General features: G+C 35.8%; 1 protein-coding gene across 1 annotated transcript; it reads left to right on the top strand.

Annotated features, from left to right (window-relative positions):
• The first annotated feature begins 68 nt into the window (after positions 1 to 68).
• On the top strand, positions 69 to 19463 carry SDF4 (stromal cell derived factor 4). Its single transcript, XM_062507664.1, has 8 exons — positions 69 to 266; positions 683 to 737; positions 2925 to 3300; positions 4913 to 5049; positions 6338 to 6451; positions 9224 to 9382; positions 13523 to 13698; positions 17635 to 19463. Exons 3-8 carry the CDS (start codon positions 3011 to 3013, stop codon positions 17809 to 17811), a joined length of 1053 nt encoding a protein of 350 aa, XP_062363648.1. The 5' UTR covers positions 69 to 266; positions 683 to 737; positions 2925 to 3010; the 3' UTR covers positions 17812 to 19463.
• Positions 19464 to 19831: the final 368 nt, after the last annotated feature.

Here is a 19831-nt window from a genome sequence, read left to right as displayed (position 1 = left end):
TGAGGTGATAAAAGGCGGCTGCCCTCACCTAAGATGGCCGCCAGGCCATTCCCGTGAGGAGATAAAAGGCGGCTGCCCTCACCTAAGATGGCCGCCGCGCCCTCGGTGAGGTGAAGTGACCGAAGTTCCGTCTCCTGCCCGCCTCCCTCCGCCCTGGCAGCGCCGCGGCTCCGTGCGGGCCGTGAGGGCGGCCGGGCCCCGGCTGAGGCTCCCCGAGGCCGGCAGGGCGCTCGGGGCTGCGGCCGCTCCCTCCGGAGCGGCTCTGGGTGAGTGCGGGCGGCTCCTCCCTCAGCCCCCGCGGGGCTCGGAGGGGTTTGGGTTCCTTGGCGCGCTCTCTGGTGGATTTGGGGTTTTTATTTTATTTTTTGTTTTCCCCCTGGAATTGGGTGGGATGATCCCTGCGGGTCACTTCCAGGGCAGGATGTTGGGATTTTTTTTTTCACGTTTCTGTGCCAGCTCCGCGTTCTGAGCGGATTTCCCTCGATCCTCCCCCTCCAAAAACGCCTTCGTTTCTTTCCTCCCATTTTTGTTGGGATCTCTGGGATCCTCCTGCGGTTTTCTTTCTGCATTTTCGAGGATGTTCCCTTCCCGAGTCTTCTGCAGACTGAAAACTAATGCATTAATTCCATATATTTATTATATAACCTGCTTTTTTAATGTCTGACATCTACAACTCCTCCAGTTCTGTGTAGGTTCCTCTGAATTTCTTCTTGTGTGGAGCTTCTTTATACTCGTAGGTGTGTAAGTAAATATATAGATAAATATAAGTAAAAGTTTAGTATGTTATTTGTGTAATTTTATGTATGTAAGTATATATGTAATGCTGTAAGTATGCAGTGTATTGTAAAATTAAATATAGTGTATTCTATGCAATTGTGTATATATAATTACATATATAATTGTGCATATATATGTAGTATATATGTAATTGTGTATATATTAGTAAATAATGCATTCTATATAATTATGTCTATAATTACACGTATATAAGTATATAGTATATTGTGTATGTTATTGTGTATATATAAATATATGGCATATTATATACAATTATACATAATTATATATATAATTGTATGTATATATAATATGCACATATATAAAATATACATGTATATACATAAAATATATACTTGTATATGTACATGAAAATATACACAGGTATATAAAATTATTAATTTTGCTTATAGGTTATTTTAATTTTTAGGTGTTCATTAATGGCCTCTTCCTTCAGTCTAATTTGTTCTTTTCTCCTTTTTTTTCCTTTTTGATCACATAACCCACAGTTAGTTTAATTTGTTCTTTTCTCCCTTTTTTCCTTTTTGATCACATAACCCACAGTTAGTTTAATTTGTTCTTTTCTCCCTTTTTGATCACATAACCCACAGTTAGTTTAATTTGTTCTTTTCTCCTTTTTTGCCTTTAAATCACTTAACCCGCAGTGACCTCTTGCTTCAAACTTTTAATTTCTTTTTTCTCTTTTTTCCCCTTTAGATCACTTAACCCACAGTGTGAGACTTGAGTTTTATTTTTCTCCTTTTTCCCTTTTAGATCACTGAACCCACAGTGACCTCTTCCTTCACACTTTAATTTCTTTTTTCCCCTTTAGATCACTTAACCCCCAGTTAGTTTAACTTGTTCTCTTCTCCTTTTTCCTTTTTAGATCACTTAACCCTTTTCTCCTTTTCGATCCCATAACCCACAGCCACCTCTTCCTCCAGTTTAATTTCTCTTTTCCCCTTCCTCCCCTTTAGATCACTTAACCCACAGTTAATTTGTTCTTTTCTCCTTTTAGATCACTAAACCCACAGTGACCTCTTCCTTCACACTTTAATTTCTTTTTTCCCCTTTTCGATCCCATAACCCACAGCCACCTCTTCCTCCAGTTTAATTTCTCTTTTCTCATTTTTCCCCTTTAGATCCCATAACCCCCAGTTAATTTAACTTGTTCTCTTCTCCTTTTTTTTCCCCTTTAGATCCCATAACCCCCAGTTAATTTAACTTGTTCTCTTCTCCTTTTTTTTCCCCTTTAGATCCCATAACCCACAGTTAGTTTAACTTGTTCTTTTCCCCTTTCAGATCCCATAACCCCCAGTTAATTTAACTTGTTCTTTTCCCCTTTCAGATCCCATAACCCACAGCCACCTCTTCCTCCAGTTTAATTTCTCTTTTCTCATTTTTTCCCCTTTAGATCCCATAACCCCCAGTTAATTTAACTTGTTCTCTTCTCCTTTTTTTTCCCCTTTAGATCCCATAACCCCCAGTTAATTTAACTTGTTCTCTTCTCCTTTTTTTTCCCCTTTAGATCCCATAACCCACAGTTAGTTTAACTTGTTCTTTTCCCCTTTCAGATCCCATAACCCACAGCCACCTCTTCCTCCAGTTTAATTTCTCTTTTCTCATTTTTTCCCCTTTAGATCCCATAACCCACAGTTAATTTAACTTGTTCTTTTCCCCTTTCAGATCCCATAACCCACAGCCACCTCTTCCTCCAGTTTAATTTCTCTTTTCCCCTTCCTCCCCTTTAGATCACTTAACCCACAGTTAATTTAACTTGTTCTCTTCTCCTTTTTTTTCCCCTTTAGATCCCATAACCCCCAGTTAATTTAACTTGTTCTCTTCTCCTTTTTTTTCCCCTTTAGATCCCATAACCCCCAGTTAATTTAACTTGTTCTCTTATACTTTTTTTCCCCTTTAGATCCCATAACCCCCAGTTAATTTAACTTGTTCTCTTATACTTTTTTTCCCCTTTAGATCCCATAACCCCCAGTTAATTTAACTTGTTCTCTTCTCCTTTTTTTTCCCCTTTAGATCCCATAACCCCCAGTTAATTTAACTTGTTCTCTTATACTTTTTTTCCCCTTTAGATCCCATAACCCCCAGTTAATTTAACTTGTTCTCTTCTCCTTTTTTTTCCCCTTTAGATCACTTTAACCCCCAGCGACTCCATCTGGCGAAAACAGAGCCAAAGGCGGCGGAACGGAACGTGACGGGAAAGAAGAAGGGCAGGATGCGGAGAGGAGCCCCCCTGCGCGCTCCGGGCTCGCTGTGCTTCCCTCTGCTGCTCACCTTGCTGCTGGGGCACCTGCAGGGCAGACCCGCCAACAGCTCGGGGCCCAAGGACGGGGAGGAGCAGGAGCTGCTGCCCCCAGACCACCTGAACGGGGTCAAGATGGAGCTGGACGGGCACCTGAACAGGGACTTCCACCAGGAGGTGTTCCTGGGCCGGGACACGGCAGGGCTCCAGCGGCGCCCGCAGCAAGGAAAGAGCCGGCAGCAGCTGGCAGAGATCTTCAGCAGGTGAGATAATGAGCAGCTAATGAAGGGGTTAATTAACGGGTTAATGAGCTGCTAATGAAGGGGTTAATTAACGGGTTAATGAGCTGCTAATGAAGGGGTTAATTAACGGGTTAATGAGCTGCTAATGAACGGGTTAATGAACGGGTTAATGAGCTGCTAATGAACGGGTTAATGAACGGGTTAATGAGCTGCTAATGAACGGGTTAATTAACGGGTTAATGAGCTGCTAATGAAGGGGTTAATGAACGGGTTAATGAACGGGTTAATGAGCTGCTAATGAAGGGGTTAATTAACGGGTTAATGAGCTGCTAATGAAGGGGTTAATGAACGGGTTAATGAGCTGCTAATTAACGGGTTAATTAACGGGTTAATGAGCTGCTAATGAAGGGGTTAATTAACGGGTTAATGAGCTGCTAATGAAGGGGTTAATTAACGGGTTAATGAGCTGCTAATGAAGGGGTTAATGAACGGGTTAATGAGCTGCTAATGAACGGGTTAATTAACGGGTTAATGAGCTGCTAATGAAGGGGTTAATGAACGGGTTAATGAGCTGCTAATGAACGGGTTAATGAACGGGTTAATGAACGGGTTAATGAGCTGCTAATGAACGGGTTAATTAACGGGTTAATGAGCTGCTAATGAAGGGGTTAATTAACGGGTTAATGAGCTGCTAATGAAGGGGTTAATGAACGGGTTAATGAGCTGCTCATTAACGGGTTAATTAACGGGTTAATGAGCTGCTAATGAACGGGTTAATGAACGGGTTAATGAGCAGCTAATTAACGGGTTAATTAACGGGTTAATGAGCTGCTAATTAACGGGTTAATGAGCTGCTAATGAACGGGTTAATGAACTGCTAATTAACGGGTTAATGAACTGCTAATTAACGGGTTAATTAATTGCTAATGAACGGGTTAATTAACTGCTAATTAACGGGTTAATTAATTGCTAATTAACGGGTTAATTAACTGCTAATTAACGGGTTAATTGGGGTGGGACATTTTGGCACTGTTAATTAATGGGAAGTTTTTATTTATTTTATTTTTATTGTTTTAATCTGGAAATGAAAATTCTTATTTTTACTTTATCATGGTAATTTTTTTAAATTTTTACTTTATCGTAAATTTTTTTTTAATTTTGACTTTATCATCTTAATTTTTTTTTTAAATTTTTACTTTATCTTTTTTTTATTTTTTACTTTATCATCTTAATCTTTTTTAATTTTTACTTTTTCATATTTTTTTTTAATTTTGACTTTGTCATCTTAATTTTTTTTTTAATTTTGACTTTATCATCTTAATTTTTTTTTTAATTTTTACTTTATCGTAAATTTTTTTTTAATTTTGACTTTATCATCTTAATTTTTTTTTTAAATTTTTACTTTATCTTTTTTTTATTTTTACTTTATCATGGTATTTTTTTTTTAATTTTTACTTTATCATATTTTTTTTTAATTTTGACTTTATCACCTTAAATTTTTTTTTTTTTTACTTGATCACCTTATTTTTTTTTTAAATTTTAACTTTATTATTTTAATTTTTTTTTTTTTTTTTTTTTTTTTTTTGTTTGTTTGTTCGTTTTTTTTTTTTTTTCAATTTTTCTGACTTTTCAGGGTGGACACAAACCAAGATAAAAAAATCAGTGCCAAAGAAATGCAAGGTTGGATCATGGAGAAAACAGAGGAGCATTTCCAGGAGGCCGTGCAGGAAAACAAAATCCATTTCCCAGCCGTGGACCCCGATGGGGATGGTAAAAATTAATGAATTTTAATGAATTATTGGGGTTAATGAATAATTCAGGTGTGAATCAGGGGATGAAAAATGGAATAAATTGGATTTTTTAATGAATTTTTTGGGTTAATGAATAATTCAGGTGTGAATCAGGTGATAAATAATGGAATAAATTGAATTTTTTAATGAATTTTTTTGGGGTTTAAGTCATTGAATATAAATCAGGGGTTATAAAATGGAATAAATTGAATTTTTTAATGAATTTTTTGGGTTATAGAATAATTCAGGTGTGAATCAGGGGATGAAAAATGGAATAAATTGGATTTTTTTAATGAATTTTTTGGGTTATAGAATAATTCAGGTGTGAATCAGGTGATAAATAATGGAATAAATTGAATTTTTTAATGAATTTTTTTGGTTAATGAATAATTCAGGTGTGAATCAGAGGATAAAAAATGGAATAAATTGGATTTTTTAATGAATTTTTTTGGTTAATGAATAATTCAGGTGTGAATCAGGGGATGAAAAATGGAATAAATTGGATTTTTTCATTAATTTTTTTGGGGTTAAAATAATTAAATATAATTGAGAGTATAAAAATTTGGAATAAATTGGATTTTTTAATTACTTTTTTTTTATTAAAAATAATTCAGGTGTGAATCAGGGGATGAAAAATGGAATAAATTGAATTTTTTAATGAATTTTTTGGGTTAATGAATAATTCAGGTGTGAATAAGGTGATGAAAAATTGAAATAATTTGAATTTTTTAATTATTTGTTTTTAATTAAAGAATAATTGAAATGTAAATCAGGTGATAAAAAAATTGAAATAAATTGAATTTTTTTTTCCTGAATCCTTTTAAAAACCTCCTGATCTAAATCAGCTCTGAAATTTTGTAGTGTTTATGTAAAAAAAAAAAAAAAAATTTAATTTTTTAGGGGTTTTTTTTCATTATTTTGGGTTGAAAATTTATAATTTAATTTTATTAGGTTGGGTTTTTTTATTATTTTGGGCCAAAAATTTAAAATTTAATTTTTTAGGTTTTTTATTTCATTATTTTGGGTCGAAAATTTATAATTTAATTTTTTAGGTTTTTTTTCATTATTTTGGGTTGAAAATTTATAATTTAATTTTTTTAGGTTTTTTTTTTTTTCATTAATTTGTGCCAAAAATTTATAATTTCATTTTTAGTTGTTTTTTTTTTTTTCATTATTTTAGGTCGAAAATTTAAAATTTAATTTTTTAAGTTTTGTTTTTCATGATTTTGGGTGGAAATGCTGCAATTTTGGAATAATTTCAATTTCAGGACACGTTTCTTGGGACGAATATAAAATGAAATTTTTGGCAAGCAGAGGTTTCGATGAGAAGGAAATTGCAGAGAAAATAAAAAACAAGGAGGAATTAAAAATAGATGAAGAAAGTAAGTGCAGAAAATCCAAATGGAATCAAAAACTGGGAGTGAAAATTAAAATGGGAGGGGAAAAATTGGGGGGAATGGTAAAAGAAAAAAAATCTGAATTTTTGTGCCAAAAATTTGGTGGGAAATGAGAATTTTTATATTAAAATATTTATGATTAAATAAAAAAAAATCTGAATTTTTCCAGCTAAAATAATATAAGATGATATGATATAATATATAATATAGTATGATATGATATAATGTAATATAATATGATGTGATATAATATGATTGATTTGATTTGATATGATATGATATAATATAATATAAAATTATATAGTATAGTATATATATTGTAATATAATGTAATGTAATATAGAAAATATAATATAATATAATATAATAAAATATAATATAATATAATATAATAATAATAATTCAATATAAAAAATAAAAAATAATATAATGCAGTGTGGTACAATGTGGTATAATACAATATAATGTAATCTAATATATAATATAATATAAACATAATATATAATGTAATATAATACAGTATAGTGTAATGCAGTGTAAAAAATACAAAATAATATAATACAGTGTGATGCAATGTGATATAATACAATATAATTTAATGTAATCTAATATAATACAATATAATACAATATAATATAATATAATATGCAATATAATACAATGTAATGTAATACAATATAATACAATATCATATATTATAATGTAATATATTATCATATTATGTAATATAATATACAATATAATATATATTGTAATACAATATAAAAATGCAAAATAATGTAATATAATGTAATATATATAATATAATACAATGTAATACAATGTAATATAATGTAATGCAATCCAATAAAATACAATATAATGTAATGCAATATAATATAACATATTATAATATAATAATAATGTAATATAATATAATGTAATATCATGTATTACAATATTAAGTAATATGTAATATAATGTAATACAATATAATGTAATACAATATAATGTAATACAATATAATGTAATATAATATAATATAATATAATATAATATAATATAATGGAATATAATATAATATAATGTAATATAATGTAATGTAATATAATATAATATAATATAATATAATATAATATAATATAATATAATATAATGGAATATAATGGAATATAATGTAATGTAATATAATATAATATAATATAATATAACATAATATAATATAATGTAATATAATGTAATATAATGTAATACAATATAATGTAATATAACATAATATAATGGAATATAATATAATATAATGGAATATAATATAATATAATATAATATAATATAATATAATATAATATAATGGAATATAATATGATGTAATGTAATATAATGTAATATAACACAATACAATATAATAACTTAAAGTTAATGTCATATGATACAATATATTAAAATAGAATATCAAATCTTAAAGTTAATGCAATAAATTAAAATATCTCAAAATTAATGCAATATAATAATGTAATATAACATAATATGTTATAGTATAATATTTTAAACGTGGCAATTAAATATGATATTTAAATGAAATATTTAAGTGTAATAGTTAGATATATAATAATTAAAATAAATATTAATAAATAATAAAGAGTCATATTTGGATCTTTAATATGTAGCAGAATACATAAAATACACAAAAGGTAATAATGATGTAATAATGTAATCTATATAAATGTAATAGTGATATAATAATAAATAGAAATAATGTAATCTAGATTTTATTTTAATTAATGGATGGAGATTAATTGGATTGCTAATTGGATTTTTGGTTTAATTAATGGTTGCTAATTGGATTTTGGGATGAAATGAAAGAATTTTTGGGATTTTGGTGCCGATTTTTCTGTTCATACACCCCAAATTCAACATTTCTTGTAGCAAAAATATTGAATATCGTGATTAATAAATCCCTGCATAACAAAAATTGGATTGGGAGAATCCAAATTCCCAAAAATTGGATCGGGTCAACGGAAATTCCCAAAAATTGGATTGGGACAATCCAAATTCCCGAAAATTGGATCGGGTCAAGGGAAATTCCTAAATGTTGGATTGGGACAATCCAAATTCCCGAAAATTGGATCGGGTCAACGGAAATTCCCAAAAATTGGATTGGGACAATTCAAATTCCTGGAAATTGGATCGGGTCAAGGGAAATTCCCAAAAATTGGATTGGGACAATCCAAATTCCTGGAAATTGGATCGGGTCAACAGAAATTCCTGAAAATTGGATTGGGTCAATGGAAATTCCTAAATGTTGGATTGGGACAATACAAATTCCTGGAAATTGAATCGGGTCAACGGAAATTCCCAAAAGTTGGATTGGGACAATCCAAATTCCTGGAAATTGGATTGCATCAACGGAAATTCCCAAAAGTTGGATTGGGACAATCCAAATTCCTGGAAATTGGATTGGGTCAACGGAAATTCCCAAAAGTTGGATTGGGACAATCCAAATTCCTGGAAATTGGATCGGGTCAACGGAAATTCCCAAATATTGGATTATGTCAGTTTAAATCCTAAAAATTGGATTGGGTCAACGGAAATTCCTAAAACTTGCATTGGGACAATCGAAATCCCACAAATGGATTGGGATAATTGCAATTCCTAAAACTCGAACTGGGACAACAGAAATTTTACGGTGGGATTGAGCCAAATCCCCCAAGGCGGATTGGGCCGATCCCACGCCGGGGCTGAGGGTGGAAGGCTGAAATCCCAAATCCGTTCCCGCAGCGCAGGAAGTGCTGGATAACCTGAAGGATCGCTGGTACCAGGCGGACAATCCTCCCCCGGACCTGCTGCTGAGCGAGCAGGAGTTCCTGTCCTTCCTGCACCCCGAGCACAGCCGGGGAATGCTGCACTTCATGGTGCAGGAGATCGTCCGGGACCTGGGTAATGTGGGATTGTTGTTCCATGGCAATGGGATCCGTGTGTTCCCGTTTTTATGGGAATGCTGCACTTCATGGTGCAGGAGATCGTCCGGGACCTGGGTAATGTGGGATTGTTGTTCCACGGCAATGGGATCCGTGTGTTCCCGTTTTTATGGGAATGCTGCACTTCATGGTGCAGGAGATCGTCCGGGACCTGGGTAATGTGGGATTGTTGTTCCATGGCAATGGGATCCGTGTGTTCCCGTTTTTATGGGAATGCTGCACTTCATGGTGCAGGAGATCGTCCGGGACCTGGGTAATGTGGGATTGTTGTTCCACGGCAATGGGATCCGTGTGTTCCCGTTTTTATGGGAATGCTGCACTTCATGGTGCAGGAGATCGTCCGGGACCTGGGTAATGTGGGATTGTTGTTCCATGGCAATGGGATCCGTGTGTTCCCGTTTTTATGGGAATGCTGCACTCACTTCATGGTGCAGGAGATCGTCCGGGACCTGGGTAATGTGGGATTGTTGTTCCACGGCAATGGGATCCGTGTGTTCCCGTTTTTATGGGAATGCTGCACTTCATGGTGCAGGAGATCGTCCGGGACCTGGGTAATGTGGGATTGTTGTTCCACGGCAATGGGATCCGTGTGTTCCCGTTTTTATGGGAATGCTGCACTCACTGCATGGTGCAGGAGATCGTCCGGGACCTGGGTAATGTGGGATTGTTGTTCCACGGCAATGGGATCCGTGTGTTCCCGTTTTTATGGGAATGCTGCACTTCATGGTGCAGGAGATCGTCCGGGACCTGGGTAATGTGGGATTGTTGTTCCACGGCAATGGGATCCGTGTGTTCCCGTTTTTATGGGAATGCTGCACTTCATGGTGCAGGAGATCGTCCGGGACCTGGGTAATGTGGGATTGTTGTTCCATGGCAATGGGATCCGTGTGTTCCCGTTTTTATGGGAATGCTGCACTTCATGGTGCAGGAGATCGTCCGGGACCTGGGTAATGTGGGATTGTTGTTCCACGGCAGTGGGATCCGTGTGTTCCCGTTTTTATGGGAATGCTGCACTCACTTCATGGTGCAGGAGATCGTCCGGGACCTGGGTAATGTGGGATTGTTGTTCCATGGCAATGGGATCCGTGTGTTCCCGTTTTTATGGGAATGCTGCACTTCATGGTGCAGGAGATCGTCCGGGACCTGGGTAATGTGGGATTGTTGTTCCATGGCAATGGGATCCGTGTGTTCCCGTTTTTATGGGAATGCTGCACTTCATGGTGCAGGAGATCGTCCGGGACCTGGGTAATGTGGGATTGTTGTTCCACGGCAATGGGATCCATGTGTTCCCGTTTTTATGGGAATGCTGCACTCACTTCATGGTGCAGGAGATCGTCCGGGACCTGGGTAATGTGGGATTGTTGTTCCACGGCAATGGGATCCGTGTGTTCCCGTTTTTATGGGAATGCTGCACTTCATGGTGCAGGAGATCGTCCGGGACCTGGGTAATGTGGGATTGTTGTTCCACGGCAATGGGATCCGTGTGTTCCCGTTTTTATGGGAATGCTGCACTTCATGGTGCAGGAGATCGTCCGGGACCTGGGTAATGTGGGATTGTTGTTCCACGGCAATGGGATCCGTGTGTTCCCGTTTTTATGGGAATGCTGCACTTCATGGTGCAGGAGATCGTCCGGGACCTGGGTAATGTGGGATTGTTGTTCCATGGCAATGGGATCCGTGTGTTCCCGTTTTTATGGGAATGCTGCACTCACTGCATGGTGCAGGAGATCGTCCGGGACCTGGGTAATGTGGGATTGTTGTTCCACGGCAATGGGATCCGTGTGTTCCCGTTTTTATGGGAATGCTGCACTTCATGGTGCAGGAGATCGTCCGGGACCTGGGTAATGTGGGATTGTTGTTCCACGGCAATGGGATCCGTGTGTTCCCGTTTTTATGGGAATGCTGCACTTCATGGTGCAGGAGATCGTCCGGGACCTGGGTAATGTGGGATTGTTGTTCCACGGCAGTGGGATCCGTGTGTTCCCGTTTTTATGGGAATGCTGCACTCACTTCATGGTGCAGGAGATCGTCCGGGACCTGGGTAATGTGGGATTGTTGTTCCATGGCAATGGGATCCGTGTGTTCCCGTTTTTATGGGAATGCTGCACTCACTTCATGGTGCAGGAGATCGTCCGGGACCTGGGTAATGTGGGATTGTTGTTCCATGGCAATGGGATCCGTGTGTTCCCGTTTTTATGGGAATGCTGCACTTCATGGTGCAGGAGATCGTCCGGGACCTGGGTAATGTGGGATTGTTGTTCCATGGCAATGGGATCCGTGTGTTCCCGTTTTTATGGGAATGCTGCACTCACTTCATGGTGCAGGAGATCGTCCGGGACCTGGGTAATGTGGGATTGTTGTTCCACGGCAATGGGATCCGTGTGTTCCCGTTTTTATGGGAATGCTGCACTCACTTCATGGTGCAGGAGATCGTCCGGGACCTGGGTAATGTGGGATTGTTGTTCCACGGCAATGGGATCCGTGTGTTCCCGTTTTTATGGGAATGCTGCCCTCACTTCATGGTGCAGGAGATCGTCCGGGACCTGGGTAATGTGGGATTGTTGTTCCACGGCAATGGGATCCGTGTGTTCCCGTTTTTATGGGAATGCTGCACTTCATGGTGCAGGAGATCGTCCAGGACCTGGGTAATGTGGGATTGTTGTTCCATGGCAATGGGATCCGTGTGTTCCTGTTTTTATGGGAATGCTGCCCTCACTTCATGGTGCAGGAGATCGTCCAGGACCTGGGTAATGTGGGATTGTTGTTCCACGGCAATGGGATCCGTGTGTTCCCGTTTTTATGGGAATGCTGCACTTCATGGTGCAGGAGATCGTCCGGGACCTGGGTAATGTGGGATTGTTGTTCCACGGCAATGGGATCCGTGTGTTCCCGTTTTTATGGGAATGCTGCGCTCCGTGTTGCAGGACATGATCCAGGGATTTCTGGGAATTCTTTCGCTGTATTCCCATTTTTTATGTGGATGTTGGGATGGTTTTTTTTTTTTCCCAGATCAGGAGGAAATTCCCATTTTTACGGGAATTAAACAAATACATTCCCATTTTTTTTCCCAGATCAGGAGGCAATTCCCCTTTTTACAGGGATTAAATGTTAAATTTTTTCCCAGATCTGGTGGAAATTCCCATTTTTACGGGAATTAAAGGCACCCATTTGATTTTTTGGTGTTTTCCCCAGACCAGGACGGGCACAAGAATCTGTCCCTGTCAGAATTCATCTTCCTGCTCTGAGCAAAAATATTTTAATGTTTTGTACTTCTCAATGGGAATGAAAGGAGATAATATTTTAATTTTTTGTATGAATTAAAGGAGATAATATTTTCATTTTTTGTAGTTTTCAATGGGAATTAAACAGATATCTTTTAATTTTTTTAACTTTTCAGTGGGAATGAAAGGACATAGTATTTTAATTTTTTGTCCTTTTCAATGGGAATTACAGGACATAATATCTCAAATTTTTTGTCCTTTTCAATGGGAATGAAAGGTGATAATATTTCAATTTTTTGTGCATTTTAATGGGAATGAAAGGTGATAATATCTCATTTTTTTGTCCTTTTCAATGGGAATGAAAGTTGATAATATTTCAATTTTTTGTGCATTTTAATGGGAATGAAAGGTGATAATATCTCAATTTTTTGTCCTTGCCAATGGGAATGAAAGGAGATAATATTTCAATTTTTTATACATTTTAATGGGAATGAAAGGTGATAATATTTCAATTTTTCGTACATTTTAATGGGAATGAAAGGTGATAATATCTCAAATTTTTTGTCCTTGTCAATGGGAATGAAAGGTGATAATATCTCATTTTTTTATACATTTTAATGGGAATGAAAGGTGATAATATCTCATTTTTTTGTCCTTGTCAATGGGAATGAAAGGTGATAATATCTCATTTTTTTATACATTTTAATGGGAATGAAAGGTGATAATATCTCATTTTTTTGTCCTTGTCAATGGGAATGAAAGGAGATAATATTTTAATTTTTTTGTCCTTTTCAATGGGAATGAAAGGTGATAATATCTCAATTTTTTGTCCTTTTCAATGGGAATGAAAGGTGATACCATTTTGGTGTTTTCCCCAGACCAGGACGGGGACAAGAAGCTGACCCTGTCCGAGTTCATCTCCCTGCCCGTGGGCACGGTGGAGAACCAGCGGGCTCAGGACGTGGACGACGACTGGGTGAGGGACAGGAGGAAGGAGTTCCAGGAGGTCATCGACGCCAACCGCGACGGCATCGTCACCATGGCCGAGCTGGAGGTCGGATTTCAGTTACAGCTCAGTGTTTTTAGAGGGGTTTCATTAAAAAATGTAGGATTTCCATTTAATTCCAATTTCGTTTCAGTTTAATTCCAATTTCATTTCCGTTTAATTCCAATTTCATTTGAATTTCATTTCCGTTTAATTCCAATTTCATTTCAGTTTAATTCCAATTTCATTTCAGTTTAATTCCAATTTAATTTCAGTTTCATTTCAGTTTCATTTCAGTTTCATTCAAATTTCATTCCAATTTCGTTTCAGTTTATTTCCAATTTCATTTCAGTTTCATTTCAATTTCATTCCAATTTCATTTCAGTTTAATTCCAATTTCATTCCAATTTCGTTTCAATTTCATTTCCGTTTAATTCCAATTTCCTTTCAGTTTAATTCCAATTTCATTTCCGTTTAATTCCAATTTCATTTGAATTTCATTTCCGTTTAATTCCAATTTCATTTCAGTTTAATTCCAATTTCATTCCAATTTCGTTTCAATTTCATTTCCGTTTAATTCCAATTTCGTTTCAGTTTAATTCCAATTTCATTTCAGTTTAATTCCAATTTCATTTCAATCTCAGTTACAATGCAGAATTAAAAGCCCCGAGGATTTCAGTTACAGCTCAGTGTTTTTAGAGGGGTTTCATTAAAAAATGCAGGATTTCCATTTAATTCCAGTTTCATTTAACTTTAATTCCAATTTCATTTCAGTTTAATTCCAATTTCATTTGAATTTCATTTCCGTTTAATTCCAATTTCATTTCAGTTTAATTCCAATTTCATTTCAATTTCATTTCAGTTTAATTCCAATTTCATTTCAGTTTAATTCCAATTTAATTTCAGTTTCATTTCAATTTCATTCAAATTTCATTCCAATTTCGTTTCAGTTTATTTCCAATTTCATTCCAATTTCGTTTCAATTTCATTTCCGTTTAATTCCAATTTCGTTTCAGTTTAATTCCAATTTCATTTCCGTTTAATTCCAATTTCATTTCAATCTCAGTTACAATGCAGAATTAAAAGCCCCGAGGATTTCAGTTACAGCTCAGTGTTTTTAGAGGGGTTTCATTAAAAAATGCAGGATTTCCGTTTAATTCCAATTTCATTCCAGTTTAATTTCAATTTTATTTCAGTTTAATTCCAATTTCATTTCAGTTTAATTCCAATTTAATTTCAGTTTCATTTCAATTTCATTCAAATTTCATTCCAATTTCATTTCAGTTTATTTCCAATTTCATTTCAGTTTCGTTTCAATTTCATTCCAATTTCGTTTCAATTTCATTTCCGTTTAATTCCAATTTCGTTTCAGTTTAATTCCAATTTCATTTCCGTTTAATTCCAATTTCATTTCAATCTCAGTTACAATGCAGAATTAAAAGCCCCGAGGATTTCAGTTACAGCTCAGTGTTTTTAGAGGGGTTTCATTAAAAAATGCAGGATTTCCGTTTAATTCCAATTTCATTCCAGTTTAATTCCAATTTCATTCCAGTTTAATTCCAATTTCATTTCAGTTTAATTCCAATTTAATTTCAGTTTCATTTCAATTTCATTCAAATTTCATTCCAATTTCGTTTCAGTTTATTTCCAATTTCATTTCAGTTTCGTTTCAATTTCATTCCAATTTCGTTTCAATTTCATTTCCGTTTAATTCCAATTTCGTTTCAGTTTAATTCCAATTTCATTTCCGTTTAATTCCAATTTCATTTCAATCTCAGTTACAATGCAGAATTAAAAGCCCCGAGGATTTCAGTTACAGCTCAGTGTTTTTAGAGGGGTTTCATTAAAAAATGCAGGATTTCCGTTTAATTCCAATTTCATTCCAGTTTAATTCCAATTTCATTCCAGTTTAATTCCAATTTCATTTCAGTTTAATTCCAATTTAATTTCAGTTTCATTTCAATTTCATTCAAATTTCATTCCAATTTCGTTTCAGTTTATTTCCAATTTCATTTCAGTTTCGTTTCAATTTCATTTCCGTTTAATTCCAATTTCGTTTCAGTTTAATTCCAATTTCATTTCAATCTCAGTTACAATGCAGCATTAAAAGCCCCGAGGATTTCAGTTACAGCTCAGTGTTTTTAGAGGGGTTTCATTAAAAAATGCAGGATTTCAGTTTAATTCCAATTTCATTTCCGTTTAATTCCAATTTCATTTGAATTTCATTTCAATTTCATTCCAATTTCGTTTCAGTTTAATTCCAATTTCATTTCAATTTCATTTCAGTTTAATTCCAATTTCATTTCAGTTTCATTTCAATTTCATTTCAGTTTAATTCCAATTTCATTCAGATTTCATTCAAATTTCATTCAAATTTCATTTCAATTTCATTCCAATTTCGTTTAATTCCAATTTCATTTCAGTTTAATTCCAATTTCATTCCAATTTCCTTTCAGTTTAATTCCAATTTCATTTCAATCTCAGTTACAATGCAGCATTAAAAGCCCCGAGGATTTCAGTTACAGCTCAGTGTTTTTAGAGAGGTTTCATTAAAAAATGCAGGATTTCCGTTTAATTCCAATCTCATTTCAGTTTAATTCCAATTTCATTTGAATTTCATTTCATTTTCATTCCAATTTCGTTTCAGTTTAATTCCAATTTCATTCCAATTTCATTTCCGTTTAATTCCAATTTCATTTCAGTTTAATTCCAATTTCATTCAAATTTCATTTCAATTTAATTCCAGTTTAATTCCAATTTCATTTCAATCTCAGTTACAATGCAGCATTAAAAGCCCCGAGGATTTCAGTTACAGCTCAATTTTTTTGTAAGGGTTTCATCAAAAAAATGAAGTATTTCAATTTAATTTCAATTTAATATCATTAATTTCATTTTAATCTCAGTTACAGTGCAGCATTAAAATCCCAGAGTATTTCAGTTACAGCTCAGTTTAAGTGTTTCATTTAAAAATGAAATGTTTCTATTTCGTTTTAATTTACTTTTTTTTTGGATTTCATTTTAATTTAATTTTCATTTGAAGTACACCTTTTAAACCCCCAGAAATTGAGTTACAGCTCAATTTTTTATAAGTATTTCATTAAAAGGAATGGAATATTTCAATTTAATTTTAATTTCATTTTAAAATATTCTGCAGGAACAGCCAAGAAAGCAGGAAAAATAACAGAATTTAAGTTCTGAAAATTGATAATTCCTCATTTTTAATAGGATCAGGAAAAATAACAGAATTTAAGTTCTGAAAATTGATAATTCCTCGTTTTTCACTGGAATTAGATCAGGAAAATAAAATAATTTAAGTCCTGAAAACTGATAATTCTTCATTTTTAACTGGAATTGGATCATAGAATTTAGGTTCTGAAAATTGATAATTTCTCATTTTTCACTGGAATTGGATCAGGAAAAAGAAAATAATTTAAGTTCTGAAAATTGATAATTCCTCATTTTTCACTGGATCAGGAAAAATAACAGAATTTAAATTCTGAAAATTGGTAATTCCTCATTTTTCACTGGAATTGGATCAGGAAAAATAACAGAATTTAAATTCTGAAAATTGGTAATTCCTCATTTTTCACTGGATCAGGAAAAATAACAGAATTTAAATTCTGAAAATTGATAATTCCTCATATTTAACTAGAATTGGACCAGGAAAAAGAAAATAATTTAAATTCTGAAAATTGGTAATTCCTCATTTTTCACTGGAATTGGATCAGGAAAAATAACAGAATTTAAATTCTGAAAACTGATAATTCTCCATTTTCACCGGAATTACACCCCGAGCTAAACTCACATCCCAAATTCCAGAAACGCTTCTCGGAACGACGTACAACAAATAAAATAAAATTTAATAAAAGGGGGGAAAAAAAAGCCATCATTTCCCCGGGAACAAGCGGGAAGCGGAACCGAAATCCCCAGCGGAAGGTGCCAGAGCGCCGTGACCGCGCGGGGCCGGGAGCGGCTCCTGAGGAGGCTTTTCCACGCTTTTTGCAGGAATACATGGATCCCATGAACGAGCACAACGCCCTGAACGAGGCGCGGCAGATGATCGCCGTGGCCGACGAGAACCAGAACCAGCACCTGGAGCTGGAGGAGATCCTCAAGTACAGCGAGTACTTCACGGGCAGCAAACTCATGGATTACGCGCGGAACGTCCACGAGGAGTTCTGAGCTCCGTCACGGCCTGCTGGAATTTTCTTTGACCTTCTTTTCACCCCCCCAAAAAAAAAAACCATATATATATATATATATATATATATATATTCTCCCAGGGATGAACGAGCAGCGAAACGCGGGAATTCCGCGTCGCCCGCTCCGCACTCGGGGTCGTTCCTGGATTCTCCGTCCTGAGGGAGCTGCGGGTTCTTGGAGTGGTTTCCATATCAGGAGGAATCCTGAGAATTCCTGGCTTCCAGTGGTTTTCCTCTCTGGTTTGTGGGGTTGAATCCAGCTGGAATTCCCTGGGATTTGGGGGTTCTTGGAGTGGTTTCCATATCAGGAGGAATCCTGAGAATTCCTGGGTTCTGGTTTTTTCTCCTCCCTGGTTTGTGGGGTTGAATCCAGCTGCAATTCCCTGGGATTTGGGGGTTCTTGGAGTGGTTTCCATATCAGGAGGAATCCTGAGAATTCCTGGCTTCCAGTGGTTTTCCTCTCTGGTTTGTGGGGTTGAATCCAGCTGCAATTCCCTGGGATTTGGGGGTTCTTGGAGTGGTTTCCATATCAGGAGGAATCCTGGCAATTCCTGGGTTCTGGTTTTTTCTCCTCTCTGGTTTGTGGGGTTGAATCCAGCTGGAATTCCCTGGGATTTGGGGGTTCTTGGAGTGCTTTTCCCACCAGGGAGAAATTGTGGAAAATCGTGAATTCTGTTTTTTTCTCCTCCCTGGTTTGTGGGGTTGAATCCCACTGGAATTCCCTCGGAGTGGTTTTCACACCGAGGAGAAACTGTGGGAATTCCAGGACTCCCGTGGTTTCCTGCCTGGTTTGTGAGGTTAAATCTGGGAATTCCAAAGAGAAGTTGGATTTTGGGAAGGGAACAGTGATTCCAAGGAATGTTTGTCCTCCACACGCAATTCCATTTGGGAGGCTCCTTAAATATTTGTTCCCCTCAGCTGCTGAAACAGGGAATCCCAAACAAAGGTTGGATTTTGGGAATTTTGGTGGTTCCAAGGAATGTTTGGTCTTCTGGGAATATCCACGCTCAATTCCAGTGTTTTTCTCGACTTCCTGAAGAGTTTATTGGGAATTTAATGGAATTTTTTTCTCCTCTTTTTCGTGGGAGTGTGGGGAAGAATCTATTTGAAATGTTACAGAGAAACTCTTTGGAATTAAATTAATAAAATAAACACTAATTAAAGCTAAATTAATATAAAATGACATTTTTTGCTGACATCTGCACTGAGAATGGGAGATGATGGCTTTTAAAAAATCAGGTTTTGATCGAAGACCAAACAATTGGGAAGTTTTTTTTGGGAATTTAAGGTGTTGGACAGAGCAGTGGGAATTCCATGGAGTTTGATGGCTGCTTAATTCACTGCTAAAATGAACGAGTTCTGTGCTAATTATGCTGTTAATGAGCTGCTGATGATGATTTGGGAGGGATTCCAGGCTTTGGGTGAGCTCTGAAAGCATCTCTGTCCCAGATAAAATTGATTTTTCCTCTGCTTCCATCTTTCCTGGAAAAACCCCTCTTTGGGAAAGAATTCCTGAAAATCTTGAGATGTTCTATTTGATTAAATTTATTCTTAATATAATGTAAATACAGGAGTTGCTATCCTTCTGTCCCCTTCCCTGCTCTTTATTTGATGTTTTTATTAAATTCCTTGGATAAAAGGTTTTGTATCTATATTTCTTTTTTTGGTTTTCCATTAAATATTCCTCTCCATGCTTTGGAAATTCTGCTGCTTTTAAGGTTTGTCAGGGAGGGGGGGAAGGCAAGAAGAATAAATTCCAGGGATAATCGCCTATAAAATGAGTTTAAACACGAAAACTCCAGTAAAACCAGCTGATAATTGTGATTTATTTATGAAGAGATTTTGCCAATGCCATCCTAAATTAATTTTGAGGCAACATGAGCGTGGAATCTCGAATTCCCAGTTATTTCCTGGAGTCGGTAAAGGTAAAGCTGGAATTCCAAGGAGCTGGAACACCTAAAATGGAGATCCTGGATCAATTCTAATAGGCTGGAAAATGA

The sequence above is a fragment of the Cinclus cinclus genome, chromosome 23, assembly GCF_963662255.1.
Source record: "Cinclus cinclus chromosome 23, bCinCin1.1, whole genome shotgun sequence".
NCBI classification, from domain to species: Eukaryota; Metazoa; Chordata; class Aves; order Passeriformes; family Cinclidae; genus Cinclus; species Cinclus cinclus.
Note: the sequence above shows the minus strand (reverse complement) of the source record. Positions and strands in the feature narration are given on the sequence as shown.